General features: G+C 38.3%; 2 protein-coding genes across 5 annotated transcripts; both read left to right on the forward strand.

The window, feature by feature from the left end:
• Positions 1-959: 959 nt before the first annotated feature.
• On the forward strand, positions 960-14,138 carry LOC101170431 (porcupine O-acyltransferase). Of its 3 annotated transcripts, XM_011477474.4 has the most exons (15): positions 960-1,121; positions 3,247-3,414; positions 3,487-3,679; positions 3,758-3,801; positions 3,895-4,076; positions 4,165-4,295; positions 4,372-4,392; positions 5,357-5,371; positions 5,469-5,594; positions 5,680-5,780; positions 5,861-5,937; positions 6,026-6,089; positions 6,299-6,384; positions 8,999-9,109; positions 9,288-14,138. In XM_011477474.4, exons 2-15 carry the CDS (start codon positions 3,279-3,281, stop codon positions 9,387-9,389), a joined length of 1,389 nt encoding a protein of 462 aa, XP_011475776.1. In that variant the 5' UTR covers positions 960-1,121; positions 3,247-3,278; the 3' UTR covers positions 9,390-14,138. The 3 variants fall into 3 exon arrangements, 2 of the variants coding, with proteins under 2 accessions (XP_011475776.1, XP_004070991.1); XR_013657208.1 differs by lacking the exon at positions 6,299-6,384 and having other exon boundaries at positions 9,288-9,426; XM_004070943.5 differs by lacking the exon at positions 5,357-5,371.
• Positions 14,139-14,808: 670 nt separating this feature from the next.
• On the forward strand, positions 14,809-20,318 carry wdr13 (WD repeat domain 13). Of its 2 annotated transcripts, none has more exons than XM_023956795.2 (10): positions 14,809-14,936; positions 15,364-15,451; positions 15,581-15,812; positions 16,129-16,238; positions 16,409-16,539; positions 16,646-16,953; positions 18,331-18,511; positions 18,660-18,801; positions 18,891-19,009; positions 19,462-20,318. In XM_023956795.2, exons 2-10 carry the CDS (start codon positions 15,411-15,413, stop codon positions 19,644-19,646), a joined length of 1,449 nt encoding a protein of 482 aa, XP_023812563.1. In that variant the 5' UTR covers positions 14,809-14,936; positions 15,364-15,410; the 3' UTR covers positions 19,647-20,318. The 2 variants fall into 2 exon arrangements, with proteins under 2 accessions (XP_023812563.1, XP_023812564.1); XM_023956796.2 differs by lacking the exon at positions 14,809-14,936 and adding an exon at positions 14,943-15,250.
• Positions 20,319-20,711: the final 393 nt, after the last annotated feature.

The raw sequence follows: 20,711 nt of genomic DNA on the forward strand, positions 1-20,711 counted from the left end.
TGTGTTTGGGGATGTGGAAAAAAATCTATTGACAGGATTTACTGCAAAGTTGTGCAAAAACAAACATTTTAGAAATGTAAAGTACAGGTAAAGTTACAAATATGCTGTTAGAGTTTTATAGAAAAGTATGATTGAATTGCCTGGTGCTTTTACAGATATCTTCAATAAACTCAAAGTAGGTTTACATTTAAGAAAAAAACTGTTTGCTAAATTTTGTGTTTCATTTTAAACTTTCAACTACGTTTTTTTTATATAATTTGCAATATTTTTTGCCACCATATGGGGCTAGAAAGCCAACAAGACTAAGGTTGAATTGATGTTAAATTGGGTTGCCTTTTTAGTTTTTAATATCAAGCTAAAAGACACATAGGATTTCCTAACATTGTCCTTTTACCAAAAATTTATTTTTATTAGAACTGAAGGGGGAAAAAAGAAGAAACAAGTTTTTTTTTCCAAGCTGATATTTCTTATAGTTTTTTGTAATGGAGACTGAAATGTTTGGTCTTTTTGTAAAGCAAGTGTTCATTTATTTTACTGTTTATGTTCTAAAATATCTCACTTTAAGGCTGATGACATGAAGAACCTGAGCAGGTGATGTCAGGAGAGAAATGTAGGAAACAAGGCCTTCATCACATTAAAAAAATATGAAATCTCTTCCAGTTTTGAGTAGCTTTGTTTTCCTGGAAAATATAGTTTTTAATTCTGTATCTTATTAAATGTATATATATATGGTGGATACATGCGAAAAAGGGGGTTTCCTCTGACCTCTTGCCGCACAAACATTTTTTTTAATCCAGATGCACGCTGTACACATCCTATTGGTCCAAACTAAGCCAGTAGCCATAGCAAAACAACGGATTGGAGTTGGGGACCTTCTCATAAACTCTATTCTGAGCTCTGATTGGCTGGCATCCATATAACGAATCTTCTGATTGGTCGATGTGTCCTCGCGTGCCATCATTGATGGTCAGCCAGTGGTCCTGATGCGGTATCAATGGAAGTTCTCCAGATATTCCTCTGCACCGACAGTGTTTAAACGGCCAAACGCGGACTCGGGGCGGGGGTGACGTTGAAGGGGATAAGAACCCAAAGGAAAAGGCTTCTGCTAATGCTCTGAACGGGTAAGTTTAACCCCGGAAAAGGTACAGGGGTCGTCTGTGGTGATGGAAGCGGGGGACGCTGGGTAACAGCTGCCGAGCATCTCCAAACCAAGAGGGCTAAAGAGGCAGAGAGCAGCGAACACCGCAGACGCTCCGGCGACATTTAAGAGGTTTTATTTCCGGGGCTCGCGCCTCCCAAAAAACACACAGCAGTGTTAAAGCTGCGGCTGTGAGTCAACTCCTGCTGGACGACTGCAATGCGGAGACAAGCATACATTAGAGTTCAGTTACATGCATAAAGATGCATCTGGACCTCGTTTTAATACTGACCTGCAGGCTTCCTATGCACTCATTTAAATCAGCGGAGATCCAACTGGGGACTAAATAACTAAACATCCTTTTGAATTCAAACATTTAAAGTGAACCCTGATTCTGACATTTCTCCTTACATGAAGGGTTATAAAAAGATTTCTGAAGGTCTTGGGATCAATTTTCACAAACCCTTTCCAAAAATCAGAATATCATCCAAAAGTGTATTGCTTTCCCTAACTCAGTTTCGAAAAAAAACATTCATAGAATATAGTTACTACCCACTCTTTGACTGATTTCAAGTATTTATTTGTTTTTACATAAATTCAAGCTCATGAAACCCATGGATAAAAGTTTTCAGAAAGTTAGAATACTGTGGAGAAATCTGCCAACATTTTGCAGGGCATGAATGGTTTAAACTAAGTTTCACCAACTAATCATCTACTACACTCAAAGCCCATGCACAGGTTCCACAGATGTCATTAAATTTGATCAGATTGGTTCTATTGTCTCAGTTTGGTTCAATATGGTGAAAACTTCAGATGTGATAACTATCCAGGAGCCCCCTGCTTCAGTTCATTTCCTTAAAAAAAACAAGTGTTTGTAAAATGTTGTTTAGTGTTGTTTCAGACTACTGATTCCCTCTGTAGTCTGGGTAAGCCACAAAAGTTCTTAGCTAAGAAGGCTGGCTGTTTACAGACCGCTGTGTCCAAAGCAGATCAGTGGAAAGACAAATGGAAAATCAAAATGCGGCTGGAGAAGATGCACCAGCAAAAGAGACAACTGTGAGCTTCAGCTGATTATCAGAAGGACACGATTCAAGAAGCTGCAGACATCCAGAAAGAATGGAATGGAGGAAGAGCTTCAAAAACCACCACTTTCAGACGCATTCAGGAGATGGACTACAACTGTCGGGTTCCTCGAGTCAAGCCACTTCTGAGCCTGGACCAACAGAGGAAACATCTCAACTGGGCCAAGAAGAGGGAGGACTGAAGTGTTGGCCGGTGGTCCAAGCTCCTGTTTTCTGATGAAAATAAAGTGTGTCTGTCATTTGGGAATGAAGGTCCAAAAAGGTTTGGAGGGAGACTGGTGAGGAGCAGTCCAATCCAAAATCCCTGCAACAGTCTATCAGAATGTTCCAGAGGACTTCATGATTCCTTCTGCTGAGGATCTGGATGGAGATGCAGATTTCATCTTCCAGCAGGACCTGGCCTCTTCCCAGACTACTGGAGGATTTAAGATGGACATGTCATGTAGAAAATACTGTATTTTGACAGATTTGATGTGATCATAATCTGTCTTCATCTTTTTGCAAAAACTTGGAAATAAATGGTGATTTCTTCACATTATTGGGATTTTTTGAAATCTTGTTTTTTATAAGATGAAACTCCAATTTATGTCAAATTGAAAAAATACTTGAAATCAATTAAACAGTGGGCCCTGAATCTAGTTTAATATATCGAATGGAATTCTGGAAATAAATATTCCATGAAATTCTAATTTGGAAAGGGGCTGTAATTTCCCAAAATGATTAATGCATGCAAATATAAACATTTAAAATTCTTTTTCCTCTAAATGAATATTTTAGTTGCTCTTTTTCACACGCTGTTTCTTCCTAACTCCTTTTTAATTGCTATGGTGTGAAGTGTGATTCACTTGTGGTTGAAGTTACTGGATTTGTTTGCAGACTTGCTGTCACTCTGCATGCTGGGACAGTGAGTGTAGCTACAGATCCGTGGGCTTACAGCATCTGTTTGTTTACCGCGGCAACAAAATTCACTCAGCTTTATTGATCTATGCAAATAACACAAGCTCTGTCTCTACTGCTGTAAAAAAGAGCGGGATCTTGCTTCCTCCAACTCTCCAAAGATGGGAGTGTTCAGCCGGCAGAAGTTTTTCCAGGAGCTCACTCATGGCTGCCTGCTGCCAACAGCTCAGCAGGGCCTGGAGCAAGTGTGGCAGCTGCTGGTTATCTGCCTGCTTTGTCGGCTGCTCTGGATGTTTGGTAGGAGTGCAGTTACTGTCGTCAGGTCTGTGCTGTTTGGACAGAAACCAAGCACGGCTTTCTCCCCATCAGGTCTTCCCGCTTTTGTGAAGCATCTGGGCACGGTGGCTGGAGGTTTCTACACCCTTTACCTCTTCTTTGAGCTCCACATGATCTGGGTGGTGCTGCTCAGCCTTCTGTGCTACCTCTTTCTCTTTCTGTGCCGCCATTCCACCATTCGAGGCACCTTCCTCTCCATCACTGTGCTCATCTACCTTCTGCTGGGGTAAGACACTCCTCTTTTGGGTATCAGGTCATATTTTTATGTTCAGCCAAATGCAATCACTCTTGTTCAATTGTTTAGAGAACTGCACATGATGGATACTACCAACTGGCACAAGATGAGAGGTAAAAAAAAAATCCTTTCTAAAATAATGTTCTGCCTGAGCATTCTTATATATACGTGGAGTGTTTTTTAAAATTTTATTTGTTGTCCCCCAGGATCCCAGATGGTGGTGGCCATGAAGGCCATCTCTCTGGCGTTTGACTTGGACCGGGGTGTGGTGACCAGTGTCCCCTCACCCCTCGAGTTCATGGGCTACATTTATTTTGTGGGCACTGTCATCTTCGGCCCGTGGATCAGCTTCAGCAGCTACAAAGAAGCTCTAGAAGGACGTAAGCTGGTAAATGTATTTCAGTATCTCATAGGAACGCAGACATAGACTCTATATGTAGACGTAAGGTGTTTGTTTTGTGTTTTTTCTCCTGCAGAGCTTTCAATGGCTTTTAAAAGTGTCACTCAGTTGGATCAAGAGCCAAATCTGCTTGGTTATTTCCAACTGTGTGGCTCCCTACCTGTTTCCTTATTTCATACCTGTCTATGGAGACAAGCTGTTAAGAAGGTGGGAAAACTAGTCAAAGTCTGTGTTAAATCTATGGATTGTCTCTATAAAAAATTTTTTATGGGTGTTTTCACAGCAAGAAGAGGAGGAAGGTCAGGTCAGTGACATCACTTTTTTGTTATAGACATTATAGACATCTGCATGCTTCTATGGTGGCCCTGAAGTCCAAATCACATGAACAAATCACTAAAGGCAAAAACATATGAAAGATCACAATGATAATTAATATAGCAAAACCAAAAATAATAAAACATTATGTTTTAGTACAAAAACTTTTTTTGGAAAACAGAAGTAATTTCCAGAACTTAAAATTGATGTGGCTGTGGTCAGAAGCGTAAAGAAATATTTTCTGTCAGAAGATATAGCCATACCAAGTAACTTCTGGTTGAAAAGGTGAACAAACATCATCATCCAATCAGGGATGTTCCACAATACCTAGCTTTTCTAGTTTCTGATGTTGATTAATTTTTTGACATTTTCTTTTGATTTCTGGAAATTACTTTTGTTTTCCTGAATGTAGCCACGAGGGGGCCCAAGACGGGGTCTCATTGTGCTGGTCCCCGGCCCAGATAAATACAGAGGGTTGAGGCCGGAAGGGAATCCAACGTAAAAGTTTTGCCAAACCAAATATGCGAATCAGACCTGTGGTATCCATACTGGATCGGTTGAGGACCGAGTTAACAACGACCACCGGTTTAGCTTCTAGAATTTTGTTTTGAATCCTTAAATTTAATGTTTTTATTATTTGCTTTCCTTTTTTTTTATTGCCATTGTGATCTTTAATACGTTTTTGCATTGAGTGATATGTTGATGGCATTTGGGTTTCACTCCCATTGACCATATGTGCAAAAGCTTCACCTGCATGTGTGTGCTCATGTCACCCCCTCAGCCCCTCCCTGTGCAGCTACATGTGTACCAGGACATCATTCTCACCCTATCATTTAAACATTTCCTCACCTTGAGAAATTTGGTGAGACATAAACCACAAGGCCAAAAAAGAAAACATTTGCTCCAACGTAAAGTATCAGTAACAGCTATTTTTCTATTTTGTTGCATCACAGAGGGATGCTGGCTAAGTAAGTCCTTTCCTCCTGTGAAAAAATGACTTCGTTTTCAGTTAAATGACTTTTTAATGCAGCCCTGCTTCCTTCTTTCCTGGTGTCCTCCTATTAGGTGGATGCTGGCATATGAGAACACAATGTCTTTCCACTTCAGCAATTATTTTGTTGGCTACTTGAGTGAGACAACGACGACGCTTGCAGGAGCGGGCTTCTCTGAGGAGAAAGAAAACCTCAAATGGTCAGAGGTGCACATGTACTCTGAGCTGACTCAAACAAATGTATTTATTCATATTTTCCACATCCAAATGTATTTTATTTTGTAGGGACATGAGTGTCACCAAGCCGCTCAGCATAGAGTTTCCCCGCTCCATGGTGGAGGTGGTGACGTCATGGAATCTGCCCATGTCTCGCTTTCTGCACACTTGTAAGTTCTGTAGTTTATTCCTTCATTTGTTTGAAAAATGAATTAATCCCTAAAACACACCAATAACTGTCGTGTTACAGATGTTTTTAAGAGCGCGCTCAGATTTGGGACCTTCTCCGCTGTCATGTTGACATATGCAGCCTGTGCCCTTCTGCATGTGAGCCATATTCTAAACTCCTGCACAATTCATCCATGTTGTTTAATCACACGGTGTCTGTTGTGATTTTAACTGTTATGAATTTCAGGGTTTAAGTTTTCCTCTCGGGGCAGTGCTGATATCTCTGGGGTTCATTACATACATTGAACACGGTAGGAGATATTCTAATATATTTTTAAAATATTTCATAACAGAACCTTCCATTTGCAGAAAGTGCTCAGCTCTGCAGTAAGAATGAACTGATCCCTTTTCTTCACAGGGCATTCTGTTCGCTGCAGTCTATAATTTGGCTTTTAGGCTCAGAAAGGAGCTCTTCCACTTAGCTTCATTCTCATGCTTTGGTCATTTTTTTATGTTTCAGCATTGCGGAAGAGGCTTGCAGTCATCTTTAATGCATGTGTGCTGTCAAAGAAATGTTATCCAAGCTGCAAACACAAGAACAAAAAGGTAACTTATTCCAAGCAATACAAAGGAGACGTTCACACAAATTATTTTAAACATGAGAGCTTTTTAGCAAATGTAAAAGCAACTTTAAAGACCCACTCCAATGAAAATCATGTTTCTGGACTTTTTGACATGTTCTTGTGGCATTTTTCTAATTATCTGGACACATATTAAGAAACAAACTTTAAATCGCATTTCTGAGTATTTCTTTATTCAAATTGCTGTAAATCAGGAGCAGATGAAAAAAGAAGTTGGAAAAAGCTTGCAGCAGTAATGTAGAAGCTACAATCGACTGGTCACAAACTCCCTGCTCTGCACCATTCTGATGAGAAGACAAATCAGACAAATAGATCCGCATACCTTTTTTTTTTCTTTTTTTCATGCGAGCTAGAATCTGGCTCAAAACTGTATGGCTCCAATAGTGTTCGCCACTTTTGTTGCACCGGTAATGTTAGGTTGGGGTTGTGAGGGGCTGTTAGTTAGCGGGAGAGAGTGTGAACAAAGGCATGATGGGAAGTCATGGCAAGCTTACTCTGCATCAACTTACTCCTGCTCACAACTCTGACGTGAATTTATAATGAACCAGTGCCGCCCTGGAAAATGACCACCGTGAATGCTTTAAAAAAAAGATCAAATGATGATTGGAGAAAACAAATTCTAGTTACTTTAATTAAACAGCATTACATTTTACTTTTTAAATCTAATTTTATTTGCTGAGCTTGTATGTTGTTCAATTTGTTGGTTGTTGTGAGAACCTGTGGACTTCTAGATTGAAGCAGTTGTAACAACGGTAGAAGCAACTTCAATACAAACGTGAATATAAACCAACATGAATACAGACTGATGACCTTTATATCTTTTTTAAGTCCCTGAAATAATCATATGAGCTGTTTATGTTTTCTATTAACCAAACATGTGAGCTCCAAAGATCAATCATCTCACCGAACGTCATACTTCTATTTTTACATACAATATGTATGTATAAACAATACATATATAAAACATTCCATTCATAAAATTCATTTAGTTAACATCATATTTCTATTCTATTTAATTTAAAGTATCCTGTTTTTATTTTATTTTCAGAATTTCTTTTCATTTTTGTACGCTGTTTATTTTAGATTTACTGTCATGTTTAATTCTGTGTTGTCGTATTAAAAAAACACAATCTAAGTCTTGTTTTCAGTCCAATGAATAAAAAATTTCTCATTTATTCCACCATGGGAATGTGGCACAAATGTTAGAATCACTGGTTTGTTTGTTAAATGAGCGTTCTAAACCTTTTTTGGGCATATTCTTGACTTTTTAAACCAAATATACAAATTTGTAAAGAAATATTTCAATCTAAACGTTCAGACATTTTAATATACATGGGAAAAGATTAAAATACTTATTACTATTTTATATTCATGTTTTTAAAAGTTAATTAGATTTGACCTCTCTCAGTAAAACATTTTTTGTTTACAAATTTACGTAATTGGCAGAAAATATATCCGACTCTCAAAATGTTTCTCCCAGAAAATTACCGGTAGTAGGAAAATAAAAGTATGTCTAAATTGCCTTTAAGTTTAAAATGATGTGCACTTAGCTGAGCAATGCTCCTGTGTGCAAAACTGCATCAAAGAGTAGTCACAGTCATTTTTGGAAATCAGAGTTAGTGGTGCACTTGACCTCACCATGGCAACCTAAGCTACTTCTTGGGACTCACAGGATGGACATTTGGCAATCGACAGCCTCTCTGTTTTGTTAACACACACAAAGACGGCCAGAGACACAGAAAATGCAGCAACTAAATTCATTTTAGGAGAAATATTTTACTGTTAGATCCACATTATACAGGATGAATATCGCTGCAAGCTTTTCTTTTTATTTATTTTTTTCTTTGCTTTTTTTTTTTGCTCAGATTTATTTCTTGCAACAGTTTTTATTTGTTTCAATGTTTTTTGACATTTCCTTCCAGAGCACAAATACAATATTTTAATTCTTTATTCACTTTTTCCCATGACTGACCATAATATAAGCAGTTCAATGTAGAACACATGTGGGCCTTCAATCCTATGTCAGTCAATGAGCTTCAGCTGAAATGCAGAAGCTGCAGGCATTTCCCACATGCAGAGCAGATTGTGGCTGGATTTTAAAGAATCAAAGGCTGGATTAATCATGACCTTAAATTTCAAAATGCAATATAAGAAATCATAGAATCCATAGATCTATACATCTCTTTTGTTTGTAGCAACAAACATTTTTCTGTTTCATTTTTGATTAAAACAGTTTTTTATTCATCACTTTTCATAAGCAAATGTGGTTTGGAGATAGAAGATTTGGAAAAGAAACGCTTTAATTGAAATGAATAAAGTTGTGAATTGAATTGAATCAGATTGAGTCGGGAAATGGGCAATTCCATCAACAATCCTTCCAGGCTCAGAGTCCAAAGAACAGAGAAGCTTAAGTGGAAGCAGTGATCCATTTTATGAAAAAACAAACATCGTTTTGGTTTTAATTTTCTTTTCTATTAAAAGGGTTTGATTATACATTTGTGTTTTTTCAAATAATTTCTGTTCATTCATCCTGCTGTAGACCGTTATTTCTTATGTTGTGTTTTTATGTTTATTTGTAGGAGCTATGGGTGTATATGATTAACATAGCATTCAGTGCTTTAGCCATGCTTCACTTGACCTACCTGGGCTCCGTGTTTAACTCCAGTGTGGATTACATGGAAGAAGATGAGGTGAGATTATATTGTTGGGCTGATTTCTTTACAAACCCAGCATGAAACAAAAATCCTCCTACCATTAGGTTTTGCTGCTGCATTTTTGGGTAATTTCTTCATGATTTCCATCTGTTTTAAATCTCAAAACCTGCTGAGAATAAGTCTTATTTTCATAAAAACTTGCTGTTCCCTGTAGGACGAGATCACCCATCACACCGTTCAGAAGTGGTCCGAGCTGAGCTGGACGAGCCACTGGGTCACTTTTGGATGCTGGATATTTTACCGCCTCCTTCTCTGAAAGTAAGCGATGAAACTGGAGTGAAGGAAGCAGTAATCAAGAGAGGAGAAGTAGGTTTTCCACTTCTGCACTGTGACTTTATCCTCCATCAGACCCAAGAGTACACATGCAGCCTGTCAACAAACCAACATGTAGTGTTTAAGTTGGGTTACACATTGACTGGGTCATTTCCTCTTCAAGCCTGGTGGGGGACTGGTTCTGATATACATGAGAAGACAGCATGTGGTGCCATCTTTTCTGTCTCTGCACCATCCCCTCTGAATCTGAGCCACAGTTATCAAGCTCTCCTGTTGTGGGTACTGATATCTCACCGTGAGGCACAATCAATAGCTGTCAGCACAGTGGAGATCAGCGGCTCCTTTCTTTACAGACAAGCTGGAGAGACTGTTTGGCTGAAGTCCTCCAGAGGTTATGTTCCCTCATCCCAGCAGGTTTAGAGTTTAGGACAAACTTAGTTACACTTTTTAAACTGCTTACACCCGAACCAAATACCAGAAAAAGTATGCTTCTTCTGACTCTTCAACCATTGTTCATTATCTGTTTGGACTTACATAAAAGAAACACCTTACAGTTTTACTGTGGGTCAATGTTTGTTTAAAAAAATTAAACAAAATGCAAAAGTCAGAGGTGGTAAATAAAAAAAAATATTAAAGGAAAGCAGCTTCTGGAAGCACAGTTAGGAACGATTTCAGGAAGTCTCTTTCCTTTAGGTAAATTATTAGTTAATAATAATTCCTTTAGAAAATATTTTTTTAAGTTGTGTTTCTAAAAAGTAATTCATCAAAATTGAATTGAACTTAGAAGAGCAATAGCCATTCATCAAATCCACAAATGTATTTACTTTAAAGCAATTCTTGATTTTGTCTGGCAAAAAAATGCTTTTCTGTTCTTTTTTATTGAAAGATTTCATAATTGTTTTAATGAAAGCTACATTTTATTTTTTTTCAGTTTAAATAACTGTTCATGTGAAACCAGTTTTAGAATAAACGTTTGAAAAAATGAACTGTTATTTTAGTTGTAAATCAAATCAAATTGGGAAATTGTGAAATGAAATGAAATTAATTGAATAGCTTGCCAGTGATTACCAGTCTAATATTTTAATTAGATTATTCTTTACAAAATGTAATATAAATTTGCAGACATTTGTTTGCATGTTGCCCTCCGAATCGCCAGCCACACTGTTTCATTACAACACTTATCTTTTTCAGCTTTTCTTTTGTTGATGATGAGCCAAATTTTACCTTTCAGACATAAAGTTTCTCATCTAATTCCTAAACTTGTTGTATAGAGACATTTATGGTAAAGTGTAAGTTCTGTTAATGCAACAAGCCCAAATCATCATACTCCCACCACTGTTTAGAGGGAAGGGCCTTTTTCCTGCCAACCCTTGCAAAGCTTAAAACCTATTCTTGAGTTTAAATACATCTTAAATTATCTTAGAACTAAGCAATAAAGTAATTTCAACTTGAAACATGTATGTATTTATGATCCCAACAGAACCCTGTAGAATCAAAGTTTTTTTTGTTTTTAGTTTTTCGTTTTTTTGCTCACCAGTGGAACGACATAGTTTGATTGAGAAGTTAACCAGCTGGTTCCTAAAGCATTTACAGTCTTACTTTGGATGGTGCATTCTAAATTAATTCAAAATTATTTTCCCAACTTAAAATAGAAGTCAGTTTCTTTAGATTCAAACTTTGTTGGTATGTTTTTGGTTTCTGCACCCACCTGAATCCTTTAAAATAGTAAAAAACCAGGTTTTGATGGTTCAAACACCTTCTAACATTAGGTTATACCTGGATGTTACATTATTCTCTTTTCACAGCTTTCTATCCAATTTTAAACCAACCGGAAGATTAACCTGTTTTCCCCTCTCCTGCTTTTGATATAATTTCAGTCAAAGTTCAACCGAACAAAGGGATCCGATTGCTTTGTCTCTTTCTATTCATATGGTACACTTATTAATTAATTATCTAAAAATATTTGTAAAAATAACAGAAAACATTTCAAACATTCATAGACGAATGAGCTTAAAACATAAGAAGGCATCAAGATGCATTACATTTCTTCTTTTTTTTTTTTTTTACAAAAACATGTTGTTGATTATCAATCTTTTGGGGGGGGGGGGGGGGGGATTTGCTAACCATAAGAGATATGTGAGGATTTTTTTCTTTTAAGATAACATTTTTTAGGAGAGCAGATCTAGAAAAAGTCTTCCTTTGAAATAAAAAGAGCACAAATAGGTTACAAAGCAGCAATTCCACTCTCCCTTGTATTTTACTTTTGAATTTAATAATAAAAAAACGATAGAATTAGAAATGTTGATGGGTATGTGTTTTGATTGTGTTTTTTGTTTTTGTTTTGTGGGATTTTCATCATGTTGTATGCCTTCATTTAGAAAGAATATACCTTTTTAAAAAAATTTCAGTGACAAATGAAATCAGGGTATTAGACAGTACTGTGTAATGAAAAATTGTTAAAAATCCCTCTAATTTTGTATGGAGATTAAAGTAACATTTCACAGTCTGTACAAATTTTATAATTTGAATGTTTGATTGGAAGAATCTGTATTAGTGTCACCAATGTTGCTTATCAAAGATGGCTTTTAGCCTTAATGTTTTCAAAGGTTTGCATTCCCCTTTCTTGGAATAAGTGTTGTAAATCTTGCTCTAAGATTGTACCACTTGCTTTGGTTCAGTGTTTTGTCCCTGTACATGTGAAGACACTGGTTCCCCTGTGATCCTTTTTATACAATTTTATATGAAACTTGAGTTCTGTCGTTTTTATTTTTTGTTTTTAATTAAACTTATAGAGGTGTTTGGCTGTAAGGTAAACATAGAATAAACACAGAATGCTGTGATAAATAGCTTTTTATTTGAATAATCATGTACAAAAGTTGTTTTTGCTGTTTGACAGCGATGATAACAAGGGTGGGAGGGGTTGCCTCACTTAGAGCTGAGGTCTCCTCTAACCTGGAGTCTGGTTTTAAGCATCCCGTCTGACAGAGAAGACAAGGGAGGGCCTGGCAGAGAGATGGAGAGTAACAGGAGGGGGACAACAGAAGATGATGGATGGAGATCAGATTTACTGTCCGCCTCTGTGGAAGAACTTTATTGCTGGGCCACACATCAGTTTAGTCTGTAGCTTCATGGCCAGTGACGGGTAAGGAGTGGTCAGCCCTGTTTTCCCAGAGAACCGTCTCGTTTATGACGACAAGATCCCAGCAGTGTCTCCAAAGCCATCTTCACGAATGCTCTGAAATTACTGCTTCTCTCCCTTCGGCTGTCCTGCACAGAGATTTAATTAACCCCAACAGTTTTATTCAAAAAATCCATTTTTTTAGGCACACGTTTGATTTGCTGAATTCAATTGGGACCTTTACCTCCTTGCTTCGTGTTATCGTCTCCTTTCTGATCACCTTTCTTCGGCTGTTCTTTAGGACTCTGAGGTTGCTGTCAAGGTAAGGGGAAATCGAGTCAGGAAAAAACAGCTGGACAAATAACTTTCTTATTAGTTTAGGAGCAGAAATAACTTTTCTACCTTGGTGCTTGACTTCTTGTCCGATTTGTTACCTTTTGTGGAATGATTAAACATTTTAAATTACATTTGTAAGCATGTCAATTTTCCAATAAAATTTTAGATTAATCGCAAATATACGAATTTAAGAAGGGATCTTTACCTTTGCCTTTTGTTCCTGGCATTTTGTCTGTGCTGTAGAGTTGATGCTCTTATTTTATTTAATATTTCTTGGAGAATGCAGTGTTTAATGTGCTGCTCAACTCGGTCATTTATGCTCCCGGCTTGTGAATGGTTCTGGCACTGGGGCCCCTTCGAGAAAGAGCTCTGTGAACAAGCAAAGAGCCCTGTCAGCTGAGCAGCATTGCCCTCAGTCCTGCAGGTCTATGCTGAGCCAGGCGAAATCTCCGAGCTGACCTTGTAATACTGCCATCGTGATCCCACTGGAACTGTGGGTGTTAACCAATTGAGCATGACAGGAGAACATTGTCGTTACTGTAGAAACAAGGTAGCTCTGTGTTTAACCTTTTTCTTTCATTTAAACCTGGCCATGGATCATAACTTTTTTTTTCATATTGATCAGGCTAAAATTGAAGATTTCTGTCCTCAAATACCCAAACCAGAATTTAAGACACATTTGTCTATTTTTAAACTGTTTTCTTGTACTTTCTTTTAACATATTTTTTTAAAATGCCATTCATATAACTTCTTTGTTATCTTTATCAGAAAACTTCATCTGTATAAATTATAAACTGTTTTCTTTCAAGTTTGCTGAAATTGTGATCTAAATTATCATTCTAAGCTTACTTTGACACCAATAAATCTACTTCTATTAGATCAAAATACATCCTCTAAATTACATAGCCTTTTAATGGAATATTTCATGTTAAAGATAGTTTGGCTTTTTCTTATATTATCACATCTATATTTTTAAATTCTCCTTACAAAGGTACTTTCCATTTTTGTTAAGTGTGTCATCCTTTGTCCTATAATATCTTTCAACACCATTAAACCTTATTTCATCCCACGAGTGTTTTTTAAGGTTCATAGTGGGTTTTCCTGCATAAAAGCATCTTCTCAACTCATAACAGTTTTATCTTACTTTTCTGATTTTTTTTATTTACAGTACTTTGTTCTTCTTTTTATGGGTATGTTGCTTAGTGTTTGTGACCTTTCTGTCTCCTTTTTACAATAATGTCCTTGGTTTGAACAATAAATAAGGTGGATAAGGAGAAACTCTTCGTCTTGACCTCATTCTTACACCTTGTTCTATTTGCAGACTAATTTATAACCTATGTCTGCAAAGTTTTAGCTTCCGAAGACCGAGCTTTTGACCCAGTTTGAGACTCTGCTCTGCTGTTTTTTTATTGCTATTTATCTTTAATTTATCCTGTTTTTTGTTTTTGTTTATTTAAGAAAAACTCATTGTTTGATCTGAATTTCAAGAAATACTTCATGTTCAGTTGATTAACAAAATTATTTTGTGATTAAAAAATTAAAACCCAAGCCAAAAAAGGTTTTTTTTTCTAGATACAATAGTGGAAAGCAATATATTTCGTAACAGGACATTGAAAAGATTAGGATCAAATACAGTATTGGAGATTTAGAAGTGTTTCTTTCTATTATTTACTTTAGAGAAGGTTATTTGCATATATAGAAAAACAGCATTTAAAGTGTAAAAATCTACTGCAGCATGTTAAAATTCTAAATAATTACTGGTATTTAAGTAGCAATTTCTACAATCAATGAGTAATAGCGTTTATGGTACACATGATTTCGTAATAAACTGGAAAACCCTTTTTTTTATTATTTTATTCAAAACATTCAACCAACAAACAGTAAAGGACAAAGAGAACATTGTGGAAAAGACATCAAATCCTGACGTGGTTAAATCTCGCGTTGACACAACGGACGGTGGAATTCGAACAAAAGCTGTGAGTCGTGACCAGGGCTCACGTGACCAAGCATCAACGTTTTCATTGGTCACTCAAGTCACATGACAGGAAAATCAGCGATGGAGAAAAGCTAAGGAAGGTAAGGTTTTTTTGAACGTTTTCTTTGCCGTTTCGTCGGTTTGTCACTCCATTTTGTGCATAGTAAACATAGCATAAATGTAGTAAATAATAGACAGGGGAATTTTCAAACACAAAAAAATATAAATGTGGCATTTTTAATGAGAGAATCGCTAAAGAGGATGCTAGCTTCAATGGCTAGCAAATGCTAGCTTGGATCAGACCTTATTTATGTGTTTTTTAAAAGTCAAATGCACACCGCGACAGTGTTCTTTCTGTGGTGTTATTACTTTTACATTATTATTGGTTTTACACGTAGGTGGTGCAAGATGGGAGGTATTTACATATCCATATCCATATGTGATCCCAGCTCATTTGTAAATGTGTATAATCTGTTGTTAAGATTTATTTATTCACACTAATTTGAACACTTGTTTAATTTTTGGCAGGATTCTAGCCTGACAGTGGCTTCCTCCCTTCTCATATTGCGTGTGGAATGGCAGCAGTTTGGCAGCAGGTTTTGGCCGTGGACGCAAGGTGATACTCAGTGCTGCATCAACAGCAAAAACTGAGATGGAAAAATAAAAACCTTATGGAGAGTTTTCTGTTCAAGTTACTGTTTATTTAAACAAGCTGCTGTTCTGTGTCACTGCTTTCTTCCTCCAGGTACAATGCTTACCGCACGCCCACCTTCCCACAGTTCCGAACTCAGTACATCCGCCGACGCAGCCAGCTGCTCAGAGAGAACGCCAAGTGTGGCTTTGAGCCAGGGCTGCGCAGGCATTACCTGAAGCTGCGCAGTCAGCTGTTGGCCCTGCGCTATGGGCCCCTGTCTGAGCAGAGCAGCTTCAGGGCCAGCAGTGTGCGCAGCTCCCGCACCACACTGGACCGCATGGAGGTCAGACTCAAAGAAACTGAAGGGACAGGAAAAGCAGAAGAGAAGTGATAGGCTCAGGTGTCTGTACTAATCTGGTGGAGGGAATTAAAAAAAAAAAAAACAATATTTGGAAGCTGGAAAGAGCGTTTAGGCTACAACAAATGTGATCCAAGCAAATCCTTTGCTGTTTTTCATTTTAGGCTGAGCAGCTTGGTTGAAATGGCTGGTGCTGCTTCCAAACATTTCAAAAATGCACGAAAAGCTGTTGCATAATTTGTCAGGAATGTGTTTCAGTCGTGGTTTTTCTCTTGTCTTGTTTGCCTCTCCTCTCTGGTAGGATTTTGAGGAGGACCCCCGTGCCCAAGGGGCTCGAGGCCATCGCCGCTCTGTTAGCAGAGGTTCATACCAGCTACAGGCCCAGATGAACAGAGCCGTCTACGATGAGAGGTTCTTCAAAGATGTTTTAAAAGCAGAAGACCAGTCTTTTTTTCTAAACTAACCTTTCTCTGATTTTTTTCTAAATGTAGTCTTGTGTTGGTTTTGCTTAAGATTTTTCTTATAATTAGTTGAAAGTTGTGTCAGAGCAATGTAAGATATGTTTACCTTTCTGTCTTCAGGCCTCCGGGCAGCTTGGTGCCCACGTCAGTGGCAGAGGCCAGTCGTGCTATGGCAGGAGACACTACGCTGAGTGAAAATTATGCTTTTGCTGGCATGCACCACATATTTGACCAACATGTTGACTCTGCTGGTATTTCACTTTCCTTAAATATACATTTGGGAATTGCTTGTATCAGTTTTAGGATGTTTAATTTGTTAATGCCTTTTTTTTTTGTTGCTCCCCCTTATCCTTCAAGTCCCACGTCTGCAGTTTGCCAATGATGACAAGCATCTCCTGGCCTGCTGCTCGTTGGATGCCACGCTGTCTATTATGATGCTGTCTCCTCCTCCCGCTAGCGTGAAGGTGATCCTGAAAGGCCACGGCGGTCCCGTTACCGACTTCGCCTGGTCTCTGAGCAACGACATCATCGTGTCGACGTCGTTAGACGGGACCCTGCGTATTTGGAACACAGAGGACGGTCGGTGCATTCGAGAGGTCAGAGACCCAGAGTCCAGTGAGCTGCTCTGCTGCACCTTCCAACCAATGAACAACAACCTAACAGTGGTGAGTCCCTTTCAGACACGATTTTTAACCACCTTAAGCAAAGGTTTTAAAGTTACCTATAGGAACCTCTATTACAAATATTAATGAGTGGAAAAAAATGTAATGATTTTATTACATTACAATATTTTACAGACCATTAGTTCCAAAACCATTTCTAAGTGTCACAACTTAAAAACTGGGTGACAGTAGTTTTGTCCTGGGAGCTAAGGCCACTGTGTAATAGGTGTGGCTTGATGGATTTTTATTTTTATTACTTAACTACGTGCAGTTTTGTGATCAGTTGCACATGTATTCTTTTGCATGCATTCAGATTCAGATGACCAAACTTTTAAGCATTTGAGGCCTTTCTGATTGTTTTTCATGACATTTAGTGGTTTTCTGTATATTAACTTACTGGCTATATTTCTTCTTTTTATTTTTGTCAGTAACTATTTTAGTTTATTAACTACTGTGTTAATGTGGATTATTTCGAATTTTATGCACAGTTGCTGTGACAAACATGTGACCATTCCTGTTTTTTCACCATTGTTGTTTTGAATGTTTCCAGCCTCTTTTTCTCTCTCTCTTTCATGACCCTCTGTTGAAAGAAATTGCTGTAAAACACAGATTGTTTTCCTTTTTTTTTTCATTTTTGACAAAAACAATCCCTTTTGTATGTGAGAAATTCCCAAAATGGTGACACCAAAACCAGTATGGGTTTTATCTGGGACTATACCTGCAGCAAAAATTAACATAGGAGTGAAGCTTGGAGAAAGTTCTTTAATTTACATTTTAGCAAAGATAATGCTATAAAAATGTCCACTTTGCTAAAAATATGTATTTATTCACTAATTATTTCATGAACAAAGAAGAAACGCTCGAGTCCTGGAGATTATAGCTTACTTGTTCGTAAAGTTTTTGAAAACACTGCGCTTTGAGGAAATATTCTATGAAAAGGTAAACGTTTGCAAATTGCTTTTAGGTGTTACTAATTTGTGCCAGAAGATTGGTATCAAGTTGTTATGAGAAGCCTGTGAGACTGATTATTTCTGAAAAAGAGCAATTACTGAGTATGTGTGAGGAATCTTCCTGCAGTTTTATAGCAACACTTAAACTGTTTTAGACTTTATCTTGCTCTGCAGGTTTTGGTCTTTCTTAACCAAAATAAATGGATTGCTTTGTGCTGCACAGATGGAAGTGAAGTTTGTTGACTAAAAGGTGCAGATAGAAAAATTTTTTTTCGTCTTGCTGATAAATCCTTTATTCAATCATCATAGGCAGAAATGTGCACATTGGTTTCCCCATTAATGTTTTTCTGTAGACAGAAGAAAGACATCAGTCACTTTCTCTGAGTTTCTGCAGGAAAATAATAAAGATGCTCGCCGTTTCCCATTTCAGGTTGGAAATGGCAAGAACCACCTGCAGGTGGTTAACATCTCCACTGGGAAGAAGGTGAAGGGCGGCTCCAGCAAGCTGACGGGGCGCGTGCTGTCGTTGTCCTTTGATGCTCCTGGGAGGATCCTTTGGGCTGGTGACGACAAGGGGAGCATCTTCTCCTTCCTCTTTGACATGGCGACAGGTATAGCTGCAATAAAAAGCAAAGTCTTTTTTTTTTTTTTAATAATTTATTTTGATGATGAATTATCATTGAGGAAGCTGTTGATGCATCTTTTTGGCACTCTTGTTGTCACCCCCCTCCCCCCTTGCTCCCCACCCCCACCCCACAGGAAAGCTAACCAAAGCCAAGCGTCTGGTGGTGACTGAAGGCACCTCCATCTGCAGCATATCTGCTCGCTCCTGGATAAGCCGAGAGGCCAGAGACCCCTCCCTGCTGGTCAATGCGGGTTTAAATAAGCTTCTGCTGTACAGGTCAGGTTTGGAGCATCAAAAGCAAGTGGCTTTCTGTGTATTGGTCTGGACACTTATTTTTGAACCTTTGTGCCGTTTTTGCTGGGCAGAGTTGTCGACAATGAAGGCACACTGCAGCTGAAGAGGAGCTTCCCCATCCAGCACGGATCTCAACCCGTTCGTAGCATCTTCTGCCCTCTCATGTCTTTCAGACAAGGAGCCTGTGTAGGTAAGAAGTCCTGACAGCGCTGCACTCACTGCATGCTGTCTCCCAGAAATGGCTTACCCTCAAATTAGCAATCTATAATAAAAATGTGCATTAAAGGGGTATATATAATCAGGTGTAAGCCTTAACATGGCCTTTCCTCTGTTACTTATACCATTATTTCCTGTCAGTTGTCCTCAAAGTTTGTCTCTTATTACCAAGGAGGGTAACTCAGTCTTAATGAAAATGACAGCAGAGTCTGAAATGCACACAAAATATCGCATATTTTCTTTGTTTCGTCCCACTGACCATCATTTCATATTCCCTTAAGACTATTTCAAAATTACTACAAAAAAATTAAAAATAATTTTAAAAATAATTTATTTATTTAGCTAAATTTCTATCATTTCTTAGTTGTTTTTCTTCTATTTTCTGATAATTGTCTATATTTGTCTTGGTTTCTCCCTCCGCCTAAGTAACCGGCAGCGAGGACGGCTGCGTATACTTCTTTGACGTGGAGCGCAACACCAAGGCCATAGTTAACAAGTTGCAAGGTCACGGGGGTCCCGTTTTGGACGTGAGCTTCAACTGTGACGAGAGCTTGCTGGCATCGTCGGATTCCACGGGCATGGTCATCATCTGGAGGCGGGAGCAGAAGTGACCAAACCGCCGGCCGATAGCTTTTCCTCCGCCGCACAGCCGCTGCTCTTCCACCGTCCGATACCTGTCCGCAGATGTACACTGGAATGTAACAGGCTACATCAGATGTTTCATGTTATGACACTCAAGTGCAATCAAATAGAACGCCGGCTGGTGTAGGTGATGGAGATGTTTTATTAATTTATGTGCGTGCGTGAGTCTGTGTGTGTGAGTATGTGCGGGCCAGTCCCCCCACAACTACAGCCGAAACATTCATGGCTTTTCCGTATGAAAAGAGCACTACTTCCATGCATGTGTCATCGCTTACCTACAGCCTGCGTAGGTCTGACTGAATTCATGTGCAGAGGATGCTATAGAATCTAACAGGGAAAAAAAAAAGCTACTCTTTTGTCCCACACTGACATTCCCTCTGGCTTAGATGTAGTTCACTATTTATGTCACTTGTTATTTAAGCCGTGTAATGAATTGTAGTAAAGCTGCCTTGTAGACTTTCTGTTGCCCGTTTCCCTCCAAGACCTGTGCATGTAACAGAAATTGCAGTCTTGTATTTGGCATTTCAGATTTGCAGGAAAGTGTAGTAATGTGTTTGTACTTATGTTTTTGTGTACTCTGTTATTGATGGCTACCGGTTCGCAATCATTATTTAACACACAATAAAACTATATTAAGTTTCGGGGGAGAGTTTGTGTCCTTTTAAAACATAAATTTGATGTTTTTGCAAACTAGTTTCTAAAGACCTAAAAGTAGTAGAATGAATAAGACAAAAAAATAGAAATTTAGATGACTGAAGTATTAGTACTTTATTAGGAATAATATTCATCCTGTTAATCAGAATTCCTCTTAGTGCTGTAGTTGTACTTGTAGCACATTTGTAAAGTTTTATTTAACACCATCCCTCCGCTGTATCTCTAATGGGAGTAACGGTCTGCCAGAGTCTAACCTGGCTACTGTCGGGTAAAGCCGCGATGCATCCTGGACAGGACGCCAGCCTGTCACAGGGCTATTGAACACCAATTTTGACCATTTCTACAATGATTAGATAACCCAGAGTTGGCATCACTGAGAT

The sequence above is a fragment of the Oryzias latipes genome, chromosome 7 (genome assembly GCF_053564925.1).
Source record: "Oryzias latipes strain Hd-rR chromosome 7, Olatipes_Hd-rR_3.1".
Lineage (NCBI taxonomy): Eukaryota > Metazoa > Chordata > Actinopteri > Beloniformes > Adrianichthyidae > Oryzias > Oryzias latipes.